Source organism: Crinia signifera, chromosome 2 (assembly GCF_055691185.1).
Source record: "Crinia signifera chromosome 2, ASM5569118v1, whole genome shotgun sequence".
Classification (NCBI taxonomy): domain Eukaryota; kingdom Metazoa; phylum Chordata; class Amphibia; order Anura; family Myobatrachidae; genus Crinia; species Crinia signifera.
In genome coordinates this window covers 137,892,010-137,913,892 of record NC_139218.1, presented here as the reverse complement: position 1 = coordinate 137,913,892, position 21,883 = coordinate 137,892,010, and the positions used below count along the sequence as shown (strand labels likewise).

Here is a 21,883-nt window from a genome sequence, read left to right as displayed (position 1 = left end):
ACTAGAGCAGAATCCTCCCCCATAGCACATAGGCATGAAAAAAGAAAAATCATTGCTAAACCCACACACACAGCAATATAATCTGAGCCCGAGCCAGAAAGACATCAGCAGGATCAGCTGAGTGTTCCAGACATCTAGTCACAGTGTTAGCTAGTGCTGGCCACAGTCATCACCATCCACTATTGCACCTGTCCCAAACTACCCGCAAATAGTAAGGATTTTATAGACGTACATGCATCCCTTTTCGCCAGTCTGAGTCAGCTTGCAATTCAGGAAAATGACACCTTTACTGTATAGCGTCTACACTGAAACTCATGTCCATCCAGGTACAGGCAGGTGAGACAGAATCCTAAAATTATGCATGGGTGTGTATATATTTATGCAGTGGCGTCACAAGGGGGATGCGAGCCGCTATCCAGGGGGTTACAACAAAACGGCAACTCAGGAAGTTGTGATGCTTAGAATTTTACACAGTGCGCCTTTGCTATAGTTTTACCCTATAAAAGGGTATGTGGTGTTAGGTAGACATGGTATAAAGGTTGACATGTGGCAGTTTGACATGTAAAAGGTCGACCAAAGGTTTCTATGTTGACATGGGTCGACATGGACCACATATATGCCGTGTCCTCTCACATGGCTCCCTGCGCTCGGCACACTTTTATATTCTCCCTCTATGCCCACTGGAATGGGAAAGTATGAACAAGTGTTAGTTTTTTTTAAATCATGAAAAAGGCATGTTACCCTATGCATGTTGACCTTTTTCATGCGTCAATCAATAGTGGTCACCTTTTGACTGTCATCCTAATGACTGCATATCACCATAAACCTAGGCACAGTAATGAATGCATTGCAGTATTACTCACAAATATTCCCCCCCCCCCCCCCCCCCCAAAAAAAAAAAAAAACACTTTTATCTCCATTAAACAAATAAATGAAGAGGGAGATATCCTTTCCAAAGAGATTGATTCAGAATCAGAGTTGATGTCACAGTTGAGTAGTTTTTGTACTGTGCAAGCCCCTAAGTCACACCCCAACTATGCCAACTGAGTCCCAGTACTGATTCAAACCCACAGTAGCTGAAATGTATTAGAATTCCATTGGCTGCTCCTGTGTAGTGGCAAGACGGATGTGTAATTAGACATTCAGAGATGCCGCATCTTTCAGTAGTGTCACCGAAATTGATTAATACATCAATCACATTGGAGTACCGAGACACAGAATCTACACCTAGAAAGGGTTAAAGTGTCGATAGAGTGACCACTGGTGGCATCTAAAGACACACCAGGCAGTATTAGAGTGCCTAAAGAGGTTTAAAGTGGGTGTTTCAGTTCTTGCACATTTAGACACATGGCTATAGACCAGGGAAGAGCTATATAGCAGCATGATCATAAAGTTACAGGGGCAAAAGGCGCAGGTACGACTGCATCTAACAGCAGTCGCATAAAGCTGCATATACAAGATCGGAAAAAGACGCAGGCAGGGCTGCATCTGACTCAGAATCAGCCCCAACATTGCAATTTCCCAAGGCTAGGTTCTCAAGAGTCTCAGAATATGAAATTCTATTTCTAGATAAAAAAAATAATTTGTATTTATATTTCTCATTCCCGCACTATTTCTGCCATATCTGTGTTCCCCTCCCTGTCAATAAGGTTTAAACTTGTATATGCCCTTTTATATGGGCAATATATAAAACCAAATAACCTTATACAGAGAACACAATGTTTTTCCATTGCAAAAGGCACCACAATGTTAGGACATAAATAACCTTCAGTAATACAAACAAATTAAAAATTAGACAGTGATTGCACTATTACACTTACTACATACCTCCCAACATGACCCTCTTCAGGAGGGACACAATGCTCTGTTTCCGGACTTCCCTATTAATTTAGGACTGTTTTAAACAGGTTTGTTGATAAGTAAGGTGCTCAACACAAGTGATCATAAGCATAAATGAAGAAGGAAGTCCAGAAAGAGAGCATTGTGTCCCTCCTGGAATGGGTCATGTTGGGAGTTATGTTACTAATTAACTGCAGTGGTGTAGCTAGGTGCTATGGTGCCCGGAGCAAGGGCATGTTTTGCGCCGCCCCAATTTATAGTAGGCGGGGCTCTTGCGTGGTGAAAAGGGGGCACGGCCTATCATTATACCACACAACGCAATTGCCATTGCATATTTTTGGGAACTTTGTAATGCCCATTACACATAAAGCCACACGCCGTAATGCCAATTACACATAAGGCCACACCTGATGCCCATTACATATTATATAACAAACCGTAATGCCCATTACACATTTGACACATAAGTGCCATTTAGCTACGTGCTCAATGCCAAGGGTCTCCATGCTTGATGTCATGGGGGGTTTCATGCTCGATGCCAAGGGGGACATTGCCAGTGGGGAATGAAATTGCTCATTGCCAAGGGGAGAGCAAAATCCTGATGCTGCCGGCTGCAACAGCTGTACTACTGCCATGTATACAGCTGCAGGGATCTTCTAGGGCTGCCGGACGGGGTCCCGACAGTCGGGATCCCGACAGTCATTAACCCGACGTCGGGATCCCGACTGTTAAAACACTGACGGCCGGGTTCCCGACGGCCGTCGGCTATTTTCCCTCGTGGGGGTTCACGACCCACATAGAGGGAGAATAGAATAGGTGGCGAGCGTAGCTCACCACCGTGCCCGCAGCGTGGCGAGCGCAGCAAGCCCGCAAGGGGCTTTGTTGCGCTGGCCATGCTGTCTGAGACCAGGCAGTCGGGATCCCGACGTCGGGATAATGACTGTCGGGATCCCGACTGTCGGTGAATCATACCACACCCTCTTCTAGAGAGTCTACATCGGGGGGAAGGGGGTGATGTAGAGGGCAGGAACACACATTCTCCCCCCTCCAGAGGTGCCAGCTTCATCACCCAAATTAAGAAAAAAAGTGCTCCATAAGACTTTACTTAAAAACTAAAATCCACCTTGATGTGATGTGTGACAAACTGAGGAGGGCAGGAGGCACAGCAGGGCGGCAGCCAGCAGCAGTCAGCCTCCTCCCCAGGCTACAGCCAGCGCTTGGGATGGAGTAGCCAGCGCTTGGGATGGAGTGACGCTGCTGCAGCCAGGGAGGAGGGAGTGTAGCAAGTTACTTGCAGAGAGACTGAGGGTATAGTGTTCCAAGGGGAAGAGAGAGAACATCATACCTAAGTGCTGCTGGCTGCTAGTAAATGTTCTTAACTCTGCTAAATTCAGGCTGCAGTTTAGCATATGTTATCTAAACTTTCAGACCCCACTCCCTCTGTGCCTGGCTTGTGCAGGAGCTACGTATGTGCAGTTGTCTGGGAGATGGCTACAGCCGAACAGAGGTATTCATAAATAACTTGCCGTATACAGCTCTCCTGGGCACATAACCCCCGACCTCTAAATGCAGAGCCCAATAAAGCATAAAACAAGGGCTGGAGAGGTGTACAGATAAGGAGAGAGGAGGGAGGGAGGCCGACCCTTAACCCTTTCAGGGCAGGAAGCACTTCAAGTGCATAGCGATCACCTTGCAGTTGGCAGTATCAGACGGACTGCCCTGGCGGAGGAAGGAGGCGCATTGGCTGTGATGCAGTCTCGTCCTCTGTGTGACAAATCTCCCTGCCAGGCAGTCAGTCCCCCTCCTCTGTCTCCCTCCTCAGTCCCTGACACTGCTGCTCGTGTTCCAGTCTCTGCGCAGACTACAGAGAACGGAAGCAGCCTTCTGCTGCAGGTCATTGGTCAGCAGCCTCCCAGTAATGCACTGCGGGTGACGGGCATTTATTATCAGGGTGGTGGGTACATACAGGGTGTGATAGGGGGGGCGGGGGGCTTGCTCCGGCTGGCTAGTCATCACAGACGACTGAGCCTGCCCGAGCAGCAGCAGCAGCTTCAGTCATAAGTATTGGAAGAAGATGCTATAATTGCAGGGATCATTTGCGGAGGGGGGGGCGGGCCAGCGGCGCCAGTCCACCAATCGGCGCCCGGAGCAGAAGCTCCGGTGGCTCCGCCCTCCCTACGCCTCTGATTAACTGCAAGGTTTAGATCGGTCTGTCAACAGAATGTAAACTAAAGAATGAGTGATTCCAAGTTGAGAAAGTTTGTCCATAAGGTAAGTTTGTTCAGCAGTGCATCTAAGGTACCATCACACAGATGGACATCAGTTGTTACAAATGTATCACTTCTTTTGGTTTACACAAGTAGCAGGATGTGTGGCAGAATTATATTTATTGCATTTTATATGCCAATGTCCATACATGTTTGTTTCATGCACCTAGAACCTATTGTACACAAGGAATCTGGACCAGGTGCACACGTGATGCCGTCACAGTGTTGGATCTGCTATATCAAGACCACAGCACTGATGAGGTAACAATTCCTGCCTCGTCTCCTCCCACCAACCAGCAGCATAGCACAACACAAGGTCAGATCCAAAGGAAAGGACACAATGTATGGGGCTGCAGTGTGTTAATGTTCTCATCCATTGTTGTATACACACAGTGCCATTTACACTTTTCACATGAGTGTGTGTACCCTTTAAACATGAAAACTCCCACGCACTCTACATTCACAAAAACTCTAACTTCAAGTGAAGTTCACACTCACAGAGTGGAAGTACACACACTTATCAATGTGTGTGACACTCATCATTCACACTATAATAGGAATTATATATGATCAAAATTAATACTTTTTATATTCTTGCTACGCACCCACACAGACAAAAATCACACTCTTACGATTCTTCACAGTCAACAAACTTCCGCACAAAGTGCATGACAGTTACTATTGACATTGACACCAAGCCTCATAGTGTATGTATACAGGCAGATGAGATACAGCATGAGGAGAGAACGGACTCCAGCAGGGAAGGGTAATGACAGTCTCAGTGACTGTTACAGATACACTGGTACCTTTGGCTTGGGATGACCTCCGTATTTTATTCCATGTCTCAGAAATCTAAAGCCAAAGAAGAGGTGGTTTTGGTTTATTTGGCATGAAGAGGTATCTTTGGTCAGGGAAGGGTAGGAGGATGCAGCACACAGGAGGGAAGGTCTGACTACTAGCCCTTCATTTGCTCAGGAGGGGTGTGTCATTCTGTGACAAAAAGGGCAGTTTGTGAAGAACTAAATGGGCAACGTATGTTTATATGGTCACTGAACAAATGTACATGTATGTGTTAGGGCAGTGGATGTGAAATGTATACAAATAGGCAGTGTCAGTATATGTAAATAAAGAGCATGTATAGGAAACCAACTACTGCAAATGTGCATGTCAATGGAAAAAAATAAAGGTGTATATGACAAACATGGTATGTTTAATTTATCTGTGAACTTGGAATGTATGTTCCATGATATGCAACAGAATTGGTCCCATACAACACAACATTCTTGGTAGACTGCAGTCAGTTTCATAGGTCTAATAGTGATCCTGTCTGTCATGTAACACTGTAGTTCTATATAACACAGTAAGGATATAAGTGGCTTGTGATTGGAACTGATGAACTGACACTTTAGGATTTTTTTTTTTCTAACAAAAAGGGCATTAGGCGCCAATATGGAGTGGAACTGAAAATCACAGTTCTTTCATGTGCACCAGTCATGGAACTATATATTTTACAGGTACAAAAAATATTTGTAAAAGTAGTTTGAAGACAGGGCAAGTCCAGATGGGTTGCAAACGTTGTACACATATGAAGCAGCATTTGTCCTATTTTGCAGTGCACAAATCCCCTCCAAGGCACAAGCAACATTGCTCTTCATAGTCCCCCATGTGTGCATTTGTCTACAATTAGTGTGTGTTGAGCTGTACGTGTATGCTTCATGTTGTTCGCCCATCTGTAAGTGTACGTACCATATGCTCACATGTATGTGTGAGGAATGCCAGCAGTAACATTGATCCGAACCAAGCAGAGCAAAATAAATAAAAGTCTGGGTTTTTGGTACCTTCAGAATTGACCAGACAAAAGAGCTAGTAAAAGGGGACACCCAGCCCTGCATGCATTGTGGGACGGAGAAAGAGGTCCAGGCATGCTCCTAAAAGGCAGTTGTAGGAGTCCATGCTTCCCAAAATGTGCAGATGGGGAAAGAACACAAGAGTGGTTCTCCCCCTCCCTGGTAATATCCAGCCATAAAAAGAATCAGTGCCTATTCCATATCTGTTTGGGGTGAAAATGGAATGTGGGCCCCTCTTCTGTCCATAAGTCACTGAAGTGAAGTGCTGCAAAAAATGAGGAAGACCCAAGTGATGGTAAGTGGCCATGTCCAAGACTCATTCAGTTTCAACTGAACAAGGTTTGCGTGGAGGGTCAAGTCGGTCTCTGATGGAAGTGCTGGACTTTGGGGCAAGGGAGGTAATGCTTGGATACTGAAGCAATTAGGACAATTCTTCCATAGCGGTCTCTGGTTCCAAGTCTTGGTCTTCTGGCAGCACTGTGTTCTGACTGGGGACTGAGAGAGAGCCAGACCTGACGTCCTCTTCAGCTGGCTCTTCTTTGACATGGACAGACTGACTGCAGTATAAAAGAGATGAACATTTAGTATTGCAAAACCTACACTTGTGTTAATAAGACTACCGATTATCATGATCAGATGTTAAAGCAGACAGTACCTGTATTGGGGAGACAGGCGTGGGCTGCTATCGTTACTGTTTCCAGGCTCTCCTGTGCTTGTGACATCATCATGTCCACCATGGAGGCCACTGCCAGAGCTGTTAAGCAATGGAGGGCTATTCAGCAAAGGAAAACTACTCTCAGCGAGTGCAGCCTGGGTGGGAATAAAGAACTGTTAGAAAAAGGTAAAAAAAAAAAAAAAAATTGACAAAATTAAGTGATTTATCATTACCTTAGCAGCAGTGTTTTCTAACATAAATATATGGTTCACCCAAACAGCATTTTAAGAAACTAGTATCTGGTAAAGCAAATAATGACTATTGAAACTACAATTAGAAAACAAGGCTATATACCACTACATAAGCATCTGAGAGAAACCATTTTCCCCAGAAAAAAAAAAATAAAATAAAAAAAAAAATATATATAAAAATAAATAAATATATATATCTATATATATATCTATATATATATATCTATATATATATATATATATCTATATATATATATATATATCTATATATATATCTATATATATATATATATATATATATATATATATATATATATATATATATATATATATATATATATATATATATATATATATATATATATATATATATATCTATCTATATATATCTATATATCTATATATCTTGCAAAAAATGGAAAAAGAGCGCACTCGTGAGTATGATAAAAGTATAAATTTACTAATGCACATATGCTCACATACATCAAGGTTCAGGATAATCAGCTTGCCAGCATAATATGGTACATCAACCGGTACGATGGAACAGGTAGGGAGACGTTAGATGGTATCAGGAAGGACCTCCAAGGCAGACCGCTCTCACCGCCGCACTTGCAGGCCTGTATCCAGGGACGTCGCTCCACCACACTCCGGGACCTCTCACTAGTAAGCTGGAAGCAGACAGCCAGAGACGTAGGATCACGTCAGGAGTCTAAGCCACGCCCAACGCGTTTCGTCACCGTTGGACTTCGTCAGGGGGTGTGTCCATACCTCTCCTTGTCAAACATATATATGGCTATCAATTAACCCATCCAGGTGAAATATATCATACAATTTACAACATTTAACATAATACACAGTTAATATCCAAAATATCTACACGCATATGCTACAGAAAATGACAGTTCATCCGTATATCTTTATTATATTGGGTGAAACTGCTATAAAAAAGAGGAAGTAATAATAAAAACTATATCAATTTAATTTAAATATGTATGTAAAAAAAATTTTTTTTATATAAATGTATATGTATATATATATATATATATATATATAGAAAAATACACATATATATCTCAACAGTATAAAAATTCTAATAAAAATACATTTATAATTTCTATTCCGGAGAAGTGTCAGCGAGGTAGCAACAACCTGTAGATTTACAGACAGGACAAAGAAAAAACAGTTTTAGTGACTGATCAATCAATTTATAAATAAATCACAATAATGTAAACATACTGAAGAGGAATATATTAAAGAAAGAGAGAAATATATAATGGGTTACAACATCACTCCTACACATCATTGCGCGCTTGACCCGAACTCTATGATACACAGGTGGAGCACAGCTCAACAGCACCTGAGCATCGAGTTCAAACCTGCGACAGCAAACGACTTTAGTGCAGGAAGGGTGTGATGTCGCATCCCTCATTTAACCCTGCAGGTGACAATGTCCCCAGAGTGTATATCCAAAACGTTTCTCTCATACTTAATTTTTTCAAAATATCACCGCCACGGCTGTCAAGACTGACATGCTCTATGGCTCTAAAGGAGAAATTGTTCAGGTCAGATGAACAACAATTATTAAAATGTCGTGGCACACTATGCGTTAATACTTTATTTTTGATCCTGCGGGTGTGCTCCAAGATACGTATTTTTAATAATCTTTTAGTTTTACCTATGTATCTTTTACCGCATTTGCAGTCTAAAAGGTAAATAACATTTGTAGTAGTGCAGCAAATATTAGATTTAATCTCATATGATCTACTTTTATCTGCATTAAAAAACTTCGTTCTTTCCTTACTCATATATTTGCAGACTTTACATTTGCTTCATGGAAAACAACCTTTAGTTTTACCTAACCAATTCAAATCTAATTAACTTTTAAGATTGCTAGGAGCCAAAACTGATCTTAGTGTATTAGCCCTTTTAAAAACGACCTGAGGTTTTTTTGGGAGTACTCCTTTAAGAAAGGGATCAAGCAAAAGTATATCCCAATGCTTCGACAAAATATCTTTAATTTCTTGGCCATGTACATTATATTTTGTAATAAAAGGGACAACAATTTTTTCATTTGTATTATCCTTACTTTTATATTGCAAAAGATCACCTCTATCGAGTGATCTCACTTTTTGTTTGCAATTATCTATAAGTTTACATGGGTAATGTTTTTCTTTAAATCTGTCATCAAAAATGATAGCTTGTTCCTCAAACTTGGCAGTATTACTACAGTTTTTCTTAATACGCATATATTGCGAAAACGGGATATTATCCAGCCACTTACGATAGTGATTACTTCTATAGTCGACATAGCTATTACTGTCGACATCCTTTAGATATGTATAAGTATATCTAAGCTATCATTTTTGATGACAGATTTAAAGAAAAACATTACCCATGTAAACTTATAGATAATTGCAAACAAAAAGTGAGATCACTCGATAGAGGTGATCTTTTGCAATATAAAAGTAAGGATAATACAAATGAAAAAATTGTTGTCCCTTTTATTACAAAATATAATGTACATGGCCAAGAAATTAAAGATATTTTGTCGAAGCATTGGGATATACTTTTGCTTGATCCCTTTCTTAAAGGAGTACTCCCAAAAAAACCTCAGGTCGTTTTTAAAAGGGCTAATACACTAAGATCAGTTTTGGCTCCTAGCAATCTTAAAAGTGAATTAGATTTGAATTGGTTAGGTAAAACTAAAGGTTGTTTTCCATGAAGCAAATGTAAAGTCTGCAAATATATGAGTAAGGAAAGAACGAAGTTTTTTAATGCAGATAAAAGTAGATCATATGAGATTAAATCTAATATTTGCTGCACTACTACAAATGTTATTTACCTTTTAGACTGCAAATGCGGTAAAAGATACATAGGTAAAACTAAAAGATTATTAAAAATACGTATCTTGGAGCACACCCGCAGTATCAAAAATAAAGTATTAACGCATAGTGTGCCACGACATTTTAATAATTGTTGTTCATCTGACCTGAACAATTTCTCCTTTAGAGCCATAGAGCATGTCAGTCTTGACAGCCGTGGCGGTGATATTTTGAAAAAATTGAGTATGAGAGAAACGTTTTGGATATACACTCTGGGGACATTGTCACCTGCAGGGTTAAATGAGGGATGCGACATCACACCCTTCCTGCACTAAAGTTGTTTGCTGTCGCAGGTTTGAACTCGATGCTCAGGTGCTGTTGAGCTGTGCTCCACCTGTGTATCATAGAGTTCGGGTCAAGCGCGCAATGATGTGTAGGAGTGATGTTGTAACCCATTATATATTTCTCTCTTTCTTTAATATATTCCTCTTCAGTATGTTTACATTATTGTGATTTATTTATAAATTGATTGATCAGTCACTAAAACTGTTTTTTCTTTGTCCTGTCTGTAAATCTACAGGTTGTTGCTACCTCGCTGACACTTCTCCGGAATAGAAATTATAAATGTATTTTTATTAGAATTTTTATACTGTTGAGATATATATGTGTATTTTTCTATATATATATACATATACTTTTATATAAAAAAAATATTTTTTTTTTACATACATATTTAAATTAAATTGATATAGTTTTTATTATTACTTCCTCTTTTTTATAGCAGTTTCACCCAATATAATAAAGATATACGGATGAACTGTCATTTTCTGTAGCATATGCGTGTAGATATTTTGGATATTAACTGTGTATTATGTTAAATGTTGTAAATTGTATGATATATTTCACCTGGATGGGTTAATTGATAGCCATATATATGTTTGACAAGGAGAGGTATGGACACACCCCCTGACGAAGTCCAACGGTGACGAAACGCGTTGGGCGTGGCTTAGACACCTGACGTGATCCTACGTCTCTGGCTGTCTGCTTCCAGCTTACTAGTGAGAGGTCCCGGAGTGTGGTGGAGCGACGTCCCTGGATACAGGCCTGCAAGTGCGGCGGTGAGAGCGGTCTGCCTTGGAGGTCCTTCCTGATACCATCTAACGTCTCCCTACCTGTTCCATCGTACCGGTTGATGTACCATATTATGCTGGCAAGCTGATTATCCTGAACCTTGATGTATGTGAGCATATGTGCATTAGTAAATTTATACTTTTATCATACTCACGAGTGCGCTCTTTTTCCATTTTTTGCAAGTACTTTATCGGATCCCTGTGGTGAGGGTCTTACATAGAGCGGCACACATCGAGACACTACAGATTTCCCTATCATCAGAGGACTTTGTTTTTGCGCTGGTATTTTCTCTGTATATCTATATATATATCTATATATCTATCTATCTATCTATCTATCTATCTATCTATCTATATATATATATATATATAGATATATATATCTATATATATCTATATATCTCTCCAAGGGTACTTGGTATGATCCCCAATCCCAAGAAAATACTTCTATTTCAAGAATATTTGTTTTTATGTATTTTATAATAAATGTTTTATATGTAAGAAGAAATCTTGGTTCATTGTAATTTTAAAAGTAGTTGGAAAGACAGAGATTATTTATCTCACTACAATATATTTGGGCACTGTGTAACCCTATTGGTTCTGTGTGTGTGTGTGTGTATATGTGTATGTGTACAGTATGTATGTATATACATACATACATACATACATACATACATACATACACACACACACACACACACCATTTCGAAGAACTAGCGTCAATGTCTGTGCAATGTCTACAGTGTTTCGGGCCGGAGCCAGTCTTCAGGACAAGAAGCCTGTCTTGACAAATGACTAATTTTCATAGTGCTACAAAAACAGATGACTGAATATCTGCTTAGTCGGCTGTAAGGTGACCTTGCCCGGAAGGTCTTATCTCACCTGGTAACTGGCATTTAAGGCTCCATATCCCAAGCCTGAAATCATGTTCTTAACCAGGGTTGGGCTCCTGCAGAAATGAAAAACAAAGGATATGTGGTTACAGGTGTTTAGAGATAAAAACTTTAGTTCACAGATTATATCAAATTATAATTTTTTTCTGCACCTTGACAAAGGGGTATTGTTAACTCCGAAACGTTGGAGTTCTTGCACTATAGGTTTTGATAAAAATAATTTGAACCATAATGGAGTCTCTATCTATATGAAAGGTACTCTGCATAATAAATATACCTGTCCAGGTGCCTTCATAAATACTGATATATATATATATATATATATATATATATATATATATATATATATATATATATATATATATATATATATATATATATATAAATAAAAGTAGGTACACTTTTTGCAACCGCTGAACTTTAAAACCATTACCATGTAATACTATTTTGTTACTTGCACTATTGAAGAAATGTAACTCTGCTGCCATCTGATGGAATTACTTGGTATTACATCAGCTGCATTTAGGCTTGATTTTTGTGTGGCTAACAGTCAAACAAACAGTCAAACAATAAGAACATGCACATTTTCTAAAGAAGGATGCATGACTTTATTTTGAACTGGACACCAGCAGATACACTTACTTTAGTAAACTACACTGTTAATCTTTTCTTTGTGGCAAATTAATAAGTAGGCATGTTTATATTATTTCTGGCAGATTTGTTTGTGTATTTATTTTCAGTTCTTCTATCAAAGTTATATTTTTGCCTTTACATAGCATTTTTGCAGGTACCCTTCTAGAAAAAGGGTACTGTGGAATTTAAGTTATCACCCAGTATCATGTCATGATTATAAAATGATCAGAAGTTTGGAACTAACCAATCATAGATGACATAGTATTTAAAACACTGTAATATTTTTTTCACCTGTAAACCAGGCATGCCCATTTAAAGCCAGGTGCACATTACACAGTATGTGTACCCAGCGACGCGGGGAGTGATGGAACCAATTGGGGTGCCGGATGTGTGAGAGCACATTGTTAACGATATAGTGTGTGCACACTCAAAAATAGTTATTGTGCATATCGTTAAAAAGAAAACTAGTGTGTATGCACCTTAAATCAAAGAAATCGTTCTAAAAATAATATTTCTGCATGTCAATGTGTTATCCAGTTATATAATAAGCATTGTTGTTGGTCATATTAAAATGCCTGTCATTATGTTCTGCTTTTGTGTTCTTAATTAAGCTGATGTGCCAGATGGCTTGGTTCTTATAATACTTAATTTACTGTATGTTAATTCATAGTTGGTAAATTGTGATCTCAGTAGTAATGTGCGATCCTCAAGAATACCCACCAACCTATATTAAAAGCATAATCCCTGATGAACTGCCCTTTAGATCAATAATAACTCATGGGTCCGTTTGCAGATAAAATGCATTATAATGGAAAAGGTCACACAGAAAGACACCCGGTGCTACAGAGTCACACAGTGGTCATGCGTTATGTGTAACATGACTTGTAGCGCACAGAAGATAGATGTATGTGGACACATCAGTAGGTTACTCTGCAGAGCACAACAATTTACAATATCTGTGATGTAGTTCACTACACAAAAATTCACACTTGTAGCTCTCTATTTTTTGAGCAAAACAAAAGCAATTTCAAACAAAAACAAGTTGTGTGAATGAGTACGTTTGAGTACGTTTATGTGAATTGGTCTTTTTGGCATTTTCAATTACAAGGTTGCTAAATTGCCCCACAAATTCAGAAAATGTAAAAAAATATGGAATTTTCTAAAAATAAATAAATACTAATGTTTATAAGAAGATGTCCATTAACTTGTTCTATTATATTCATGCATTCATTTTATCCATCATTTATACACATTCATTCCTCTTTCATGCGGTGATAGTATCTCTTCTGTGTAAATTTAATCTGGCCACTTGACATTGAATGTATGCTCTTAATATTGAAAGCTCAGCTTTAGTAACATGAAATGAGCCTACTTTTGTTAGAACCTACCCTGTCATCTTTGGCGGTCTCCTCTTTTGGTACTCCAGCTCATCCACTGTCCACACGGCGCCCTTCACATTCTCCACACGCACAAAACATTTGTGCAAGCTAAGGTTGTGGCGAACTGCATTCTGTAGAAGGGAAAATTGATCTGTCAATTTGGATATTGCCATACCTGCTAAACTCCTTAAAGAAGGTGCCACACCTTACCCAAAACAGAAAAATAACATGATATTTAATTTACAGCTTGGCAAGCGTTTGTTAATTTACATCATTGTGCCATAGGGACGGTAAAAGCAGGCCATCTATATGAAACATTCTGGTGTCTTTTTACTCAAACAAATTTGCCTCTAATTCAACCAAGTACATCTTACAGAGCCTCACAAGCTGAAGCCTATGCAATTTTGATTGCCAATGAGTTAATAATAGCATGTACATATCACCACCCTTTCCTGATGCTCCCACACACAAATTATATGACCCCAATTTCAATGCAGCGCCCCCTTCTCTCATTCTAAGCCCTGGCTGAAGATGAGAGACTAATTCGTTAGGCTAAAACATTAACAGCAATTTGAGAGGTCAGAAGGGGGTCAGGCAAGCAGAGCTCGGGCAGAATGGGAGGGAGAGAGAGAGAGAATGAGATAAGAAAGGAAGAAGAAATTAATACACTTGATGGCAGAAAATAGTAAACCAGTGAGTACGTTTCAGAATAAATAGCAAATAAAAAAATAAAATAAAACCCCCTTAATGTAATAAAACCACACAAGCACAAAATAAATTCATAAAAAAACCTCTGCAAAAAGTTGTGCGTAAACTGTATTACTCCTATGGGTTAGTAATTACATTTTCTTGCCTTGTAGAAATCAAAATGGGTTTTTATTTATATGGAGAGATTTATTATTATAACCGGCCAAACAATTCATAGATCAGCTGCAACTGCTTGGAATCAGCAATCAACATTTTAATGATGAATTTCTTCAATCTGGCAAGTGCTCAGCAGAAAAGGTCATATGGAATATATGGAATAATAATAATAATAATACAATTAAGATAATGTCCCATTAATAGCTACATTTGGAAAGCCAAATGTATTTGTGAAAACGATGAGTAATAACACAACACTTTCACTGTTTATATTAATGCAATACAGAGTTTCTTCTTTTTAAGGTAATGCCTCAAACCCTTTCATTAAACACTGACGCAGTGGCAGACCATGGTGGATATGTGTTCATAGGGCCTGATTCAGACCTGCTCGCTAAGGTCTGAATGCAGCCCTGTCTCTGATAGTGGTGGTCTGCGCGTGCACATGAGGTCAGCACCTGCCTCCAATTTGGAGAAAACCGTGCAACATAAAATTAAGTCCTGGGCTACTAATCTGCTGCGCACAGAGGAGATGTCATCCGATGGTGAGCAACCATCGCATGATTTTCTCTTCTGTGCGGGCGTTTGTGAGCGGATGTGTAAGTGCAAAATAGCAAGGGGATCAGGCCAGTGGAGGGGGTGCATTCGCCGGAGTAGCGTTAACCTGCTCGCTAGGCTCCAAATATACACCTGCTAGCGAGGAGGAGGTCTGAAATCAGGCCCATAGAGAGGTTTCCTACACTTACAGATTTTGCAATATATTTGTTCCTCCTTACCTTCCATGTGGCGGTGTTCCGTCGAAAATATGCAAACATGCGCGTGAACCAATTGTAGATCTCATTCAGAGTCAGCTGCCTGTCTGGCGTATCTAGAATAGCCTGTTCAGAAATGATCAAAATAACAATTTCATATAGGCAGAATAATTTTGGCAGTTTATTTCTCTTCACTTCTCTTTTTTAGTGGTTACCTGTCGGATGAGGGAGGCGTATGTGAACGGTGGACGGACTTCTGCATTTTTATAAAACTCATGGTTCTGAGCAAGCTCTAAAAGACAGTAAGAAATACAAATAATTAACAGCATAATAGTAACAATTAAAGAAGGCTGTGAATAAGATGGAAGTGCTATATATAAGTAACAAAACAAGTATAATATAACAATAAAACGATAGTTGAAAAGGAGACAGACATACTGTATTGTCCTAGCTACATTTAGATTTTGGCACTATTTCAACAAGGTTCTGTATTAAGTGCAACTAATTTACTGACCGAATAAGCAATATCTATGTTATAAAAAAGAAACTGTTCCCAAGTTGGATGGCACTGCATGTAACTGATTTTGTACATTATTGTATAATATTGTGCTTTCTGGTCAATTACAGATTTGACCTCAAACACCTAGCCTCCATGCGCCATATGGAGCAACTGAGCTGCACCAAGAGGACTTTTCTCTATTATTTGCATCTTATCTGCATCACAGATGCAGTGAAAACCATTCACACACATAAAAGATGCAGATGAAGCAACAGGAATCAGCCTGAGAAAGCACAGCTGCCGCTGCTTAGGAGCAAGCTAGCAATGTAGTTTTGTAGCTTCCAGTTGTTTTAAATGTTCGAAAAAGATGGACACTTTGAGCGAAAAAAGGATGCAAACACAGTAGAGCCAACTGGTTGTTTGGTGCAACTGAAGCCACAGTGTATGAAGACGGGATGCGGTCAAAATCCCAACGGTCAGAATCCTGACGGTTGAAATACCGACGCCGGAATCCCGACCGCCGCAATGCCGGCACTTTCTCCCTCTATGGGTGTCCAAGACACCCATAGAGGGAGAATAAAATAGTGTGTTGAGCGTAGCAAGGCACTGGGCCCACTGTGTGGTGGGTGATCCCCCCCCCCCGCCGTCGGCATTGCAGCGGTTAGGATTCCGGCATCAGTATAAACATTCTTTAATATGCACCCCTATATGTCAGGAAAATATGTTAAAATGCAACATGTGTTCAAGCTGTGGTGGCCCTAGTGAATTTAATGCTTTGCGCTTTATTGCAGGGACAAAGTCATGGTTCAGTTGTTTGGTTTACTGGACTAAACAAATGAAAAACTAGTATATTGGAGGCAATAAATAGTCATAATAAAGTATATATGTGTGATAGATGGTGTAGACTAAGTATCTCTTACCTGAGGATATTGGGGTGCAAAACTTGTCCACTATCCTTCTCCGTACTGGACCAAGGCTAGGCAGACTTGAAGAACTAATCACAGATGTGCCTGCTCTCATTGGAGTAATGGGGGCTGTTGCAGAGGTTGGAGGTTGAGGTAAGCCGTCTGGGTAGGTGTCTGGGGACATTTTGGTGAGGGATGCACTAGAGACCAGGTTGAGCTGGAAAATGAAAACACCCACACAAAAAATTACAAGATGGAAGAGCAACAGATATCCAGTAAGATGTAAAAGCTGAAGAAAAGGCAGATTATACAATAGTGGTTGATTAGATGATGGTGACTTACTGGTTGACTGAAGTGCTTTGGTTCTGATGGTCTCATGTGCAGGTGCGTCATCATGGCCTGTAACCGTTCACTCTCTTTTGCCAGCTAGTATAGAAAATATATCAGTTCAATATTACCAAAAAGAAAGATCTAGACTAAATGTACAAGTTATAATTACTGTAATCAGATGAACGGTGAAAATTGCATACTCGCATAAATTAATCATGTATTTATTTTATACAATCCATAAGACAACTCTATAAACTCAATTCAGTTAAAAGCAACATTTATTCTAATTATGCATTGAAGTTTTGAACCCTATGCTTTTCTGTTTACATTTACCATATATACTCGAGTATAAGTCGACCCGAATATAAGCCGAGGCACCCAATTTTACAACAAAAAATGGGAAAACTTATTGATTCAAGTGGGACCCTCACTCGAGTATAAGCCGGTGGGGGGCTTTTCCAGCATAAAAAATGTTCTGAAAAAGTAGGCTTATACTCGAGTATACAGTATATGGTAAAACGAAAAACTAAAAATCTAAATTTTGTCAGTGAACCTTAATAGAGATTGGAACAAATGTACAATTTTCTCCAAAAACACCACAATAAGTAAGAATATTGTCCGATTAAAAAATTATTATTTGAGATAGAAAGACCGACCGATTGTAAGCTTGCGAGCAGGGCATACATATCTTTGACTGTCTGTAAATACCCAGTTTGTTTTATAAATTTCTCCTATTTTAAAGCGCAACGGAATATGCGGCGCTATGTAAGAAACTTCATAAATAAATAATACAAAGTAAAGGCCCCTTTGCACTATGCAACTTCTCACATAGGGGAAGTCACGTCTAATTCCCCATAGTGTAGGAAGTGGAAAAAGACCACTATTGTATAGAGATACAGTAATACTATATTTGTTTATCTCTATAAATACTATTTGTTTTACGGTCTCTCCTAACCAATTATCCCCAGTCATTGCACCCACCCTTGATACCGTCTCTCATGAAATCCCCTTCTCTCTCACTAGTTGCCTCCTCCCATACCCCATTTAAAAGTTCCATCCACCTTGGGACCGTCCCTCTTCCTTTGCATCCTGTCTCTGGTTACCATCTCCCCTGTGACTACTTTTTCCTGGAACACCTTATTAAGTGGGATTCTGCCCATTTTTCTGTGAATTTGTTGAATAATGTAAAGATAAACACTAAATTATATATATATATATTTTTAATGATATGTGCAGTTTATAAAACACAAAAATAAATACTTAATTTGAAAGAAAAAAGCCCTGCCAAACCGAAAAAGTTAACACTTTAAATCATAAACCCAATTACATAGATATTCTAGTGTTTTTGATACAACAAGGAAAGTCATCATGGGTGATAACAAAATGGCAGAAGTCTCTCCATTTACCTGTATCTCCAGTTGCTGTACCACCTGCATCTGTACTCGGCACTGTGCTGTACTGCGGTCATCCAGAGCATGTTCTGTGTTCAGGTGCCTGCATAGTGCAGAAAACACTGTTTTATAGTCTAGATTAGTGCATTCCTACAATACATTACCCAATTTCTTATTTTGAGAAAGAAATGTAAGAATAGAATTAAGTTTCCCTTTGTAACTAATTGGGCTTAAACACAGGATGCGGTCGGTTCGTGGACCTATGTATTTTCACGATTGCGGAAACAGGGCGGGGGGGGGGTGTGTCAATTAGCTCATTTTAAATGTTATCAAGGGCAATTGAATTCCCCCTTAGGTCACTATTTCCAGTGAGACATGCTGGTTGCCATAAACAAGAGAAGAGTAAATGGCTTGTTTTAGAAAAGGTAGTTTAACCCTTTGAGTGCCAATGTTGCTGTGAGAGAGCCTCAAAATATCCTCTAAAAATGCCAGCGCCGCTCACAGCGACTGTTTTTATTTTGGGTGCAATATTTAACTAAACTTCAATGAATGGACTTGGCTGTATTAGTATTTATGTATACTATAAGAACAGTCGCTGTGAGCGACGCTGCCATTTTTAGCGGATATTTTGAGAATCACAGCAACGTTGGCACCCAAAGGGTTAATGTCAGTTTAAAAAAGTAACAAAGGCAAAAGATCTAACTTTGAGAACATTAATTGTTTTAATAGCAAATCCCTAAATTTGCAATAACTATGTTATAGATCTATCTAAAACAGTTCATGTGAATTCTGGTTACGGTATAAATGGTCAATGGACAATGTCAAGGTTGACCACTAATGGTCGACAGTGACTAGGTTGACACATTGAAATGGTCGACATACCAAGGTCAACATAGATAAAAGAATCAACAGACATGGTCAACATGAATAAGGTCGACATGAGTTTTTCACTATTTTGGGGGTCTACGTCGATATGGACACCATATAGGTCTACTGCGCACCCTTGCATGTCTCGCCATGCTTCAGGCACATTATTATATTCCCACTTGGATAGCAAAGTATGAAAAACAACGCATGTCGACCATAAACTTGTGTTGATCTTTTGTCAATGTCGACCAATTCAAGGTGTCGACCTAGTCACTGTTGACCATTAGTGGTCTACCTCATGACTGTGTAGACAATGTCTAGGTCAATAGTGCCCACATACCATGATTTCTATAGCCTTGAGCAGAGGATGTGAATGAGAATGGGCCCATTTAGAGTTGAAGTATAGCAATTTTTGGGTGGTCAAGACATGCATTTCTTTCATTTAAATGTTTTATAAAACTGTGGGATATCTGCAGCCTCTTAGTCATTGGGATGTGGAATGGAATGGCAAGTGTCAATACAGGGGCGATTTAAGAGAGGAGGAGGCCCGTGCCTCCACCCAGGGGCGAATTTAGAGGTCAGGCCGCCCCTAGGCACAACATTTTTGGCCACCCCCCCCCCTATTTTAATATAATCATTATTAAGGTATAATTCTATCTATCAGTCTGGACTGCTAACTGTATGGAGGACCCGGACGGCGGGAGGGTGAATTAACTTTATGTGCAGTCTCAGTCAGTCTCTCTCACACTGACTGACTGCAGGGAGGTTCGCGCTGCTCAGCCTAGCTGCTTTCCCCGCCTGCGGCAGTGAGCCAGAGCAATTCAGCTCAGCTCACCTAGCGGCGGAGCCGGACGCGCAGGGGGACCGTCGGAGATAGCCGGTGATGTACTCTGCATGACAGAGCGGGTGGGCAGCGGTCGGTGACGAGCAGGGGGACCGTCGGAGATAGCCGGTGATGTACTCTGCATGGCAGAGAGGGTGGGCAGCGGTGGGTGAGGAGTGGCACTGCCGCTGACATATGATGAATCATGTCGGTGGGCGGCGCCGCTTGTCACTTGCCGCTGCCCACCCGCTCTGCCATGCTGCTATTTAAAAGAACGTCAGCCTGCTGTGCCGCCCTTAATTGGTGCCGCCCTGAGGCCGGTGCCTTACGGGCCTAGGCACAAATCTGGCCCTGCCTCCACCATGCACATTGCACCCATTATAAATACGGCACTGCGTCAATAGAGTACAGAGAATACTTGGATATAACCCATGTATGCTTATTAGGAGCTGTAATAAGAGTAGAATTTGTTGTTCTCGGTTCCCAAAATGTTACAGCCTTTGTCAGAATCCTGACTGCTGGGACTTTGACTGGGGGATGAGCACTACGAAGCCCCTTGCGGGCTCGATGGTGTACTGCACTCTGTTCTATTCCCCCTCAATTGGGGTCGTGGAGCCCCACGAGGGAGAATAGCCAATGTCAGTCGGGATCCTGACTGTCAGGGGCTTTATTAGTCAAGATTCTGATGTCAGACTAATGACTGTCAGAATCCGGGCATAGAAAATCCTAGGCAAAAACAAACAAAAAAAAAACATCTAAAAAAGGTGGCCATACACTCATATGATATAGCCTTTTGGGCAAAAGAGCCATATTGTATGCGTTTTACCCCCAGATCCGATCCATGGTCCCAGATCGGATCTTGAGATTGCCATGGCTGCCACAAGAATGTATAGCATCCTGTGAGAGTCAATGGCATTGGAGTGCATACAATGTATCGTAAGCGATTGTGCTGCCCGGAGGTCTGCAGCCGAGCTTAGTGTATTGGGGCTTTAGAACAGCCAGATTCTTGAAAAGGTACAGCCACATTTTATAAATGTTATATTTTAAATCATCATATGTAAATATACAAATTGACAACTGGTACTAACTTGATAAACTGTCCCATATCCTCACATAGAGCCTCACATCCTGGCCACCGACATTCACCATGTCCATACAGAGGATGTGAACTGGGAGGCATCTCATAATGTGATGAACTATGTAAAAAAAGAAGAGCGAGAGGAGAACATTGAGGGCAATAGTAGACAGTGCAGGATAACAATAACAGCACAGTAGTGGGTGCTCTTGATGTGTGTATTTACTTAGTGGTAAAGAAGAATTCGCTAAAAGCAAACTTATAACAATCTATGAGTTCATCCATGTAAATAGATCTAAACACCAAAAAAGAAAAACATATGAATAATGTAATGTAATAATTATAATAATCTTATATATGTTCATATAAGAAACTATAGATCACATTGAAAATGATGCACAACTAATGAGAATGCTGTAAAATAAACATTGCTTTTAGAAGATAGCTAGCACTTACCTGTCCCGACGTATGTTCTGTAGAGCACTTTGCCCATTTGGTAATGAAGGGTAAACAGTGGCAGGGGACATCTTGGTAGATGGGTATGAGGTAGTGATTGTAGTGCTTAGTTCAACACTGTCCTGCTTGTTGGAATCCTCTTGACTGTTACTCATCTCTTTCAAGAGTTGCTGCAGATCTGATGGGGATACCGCTAGGAAGAGATTCC

At 40.1% G+C, this 21,883-nt stretch overlaps 1 protein-coding gene across 5 annotated transcripts in view; it reads right to left on the bottom strand.

Annotated features, from left to right (window-relative positions):
- Positions 1 to 4,209: 4,209 nt before the first annotated feature.
- Positions 4,210 to 21,883, bottom strand: part of FOXP4 (forkhead box P4) — a 66,475-nt gene continuing 48,801 nt past the window's right edge. For 3 of the 5 annotated variants that reach the window (XM_083172948.1, XM_083172949.1, XM_083172947.1), the window contains exons 7-17: positions 21,676 to 21,868; positions 21,233 to 21,340; positions 18,470 to 18,557; positions 17,076 to 17,159; positions 16,749 to 16,950; positions 15,545 to 15,621; positions 15,354 to 15,455; positions 13,726 to 13,847; positions 11,694 to 11,760; positions 6,609 to 6,781; positions 4,210 to 6,510 (exon numbers count right to left, since the gene is read on the bottom strand). In XM_083172948.1, coding sequence (XP_083029074.1) covers positions 6,375 to 6,510; positions 6,609 to 6,781; positions 11,694 to 11,760; positions 13,726 to 13,847; positions 15,354 to 15,455; positions 15,545 to 15,621; positions 16,749 to 16,950; positions 17,076 to 17,159; positions 18,470 to 18,557; positions 21,233 to 21,340; positions 21,676 to 21,868 — 1,352 coding nt within the window. In that variant the 3' untranslated portion in view covers positions 4,210 to 6,374. The remainder of the gene's footprint in view (positions 6,511 to 6,608; positions 6,782 to 11,693; positions 11,761 to 13,725; positions 13,848 to 15,353; positions 15,456 to 15,544; positions 15,622 to 16,748; positions 16,951 to 17,075; positions 17,160 to 18,469; positions 18,558 to 21,232; positions 21,341 to 21,675; positions 21,869 to 21,883) is intronic. The other 2 variants (XM_083172951.1, XM_083172950.1) reach the window with 1 other exon arrangement.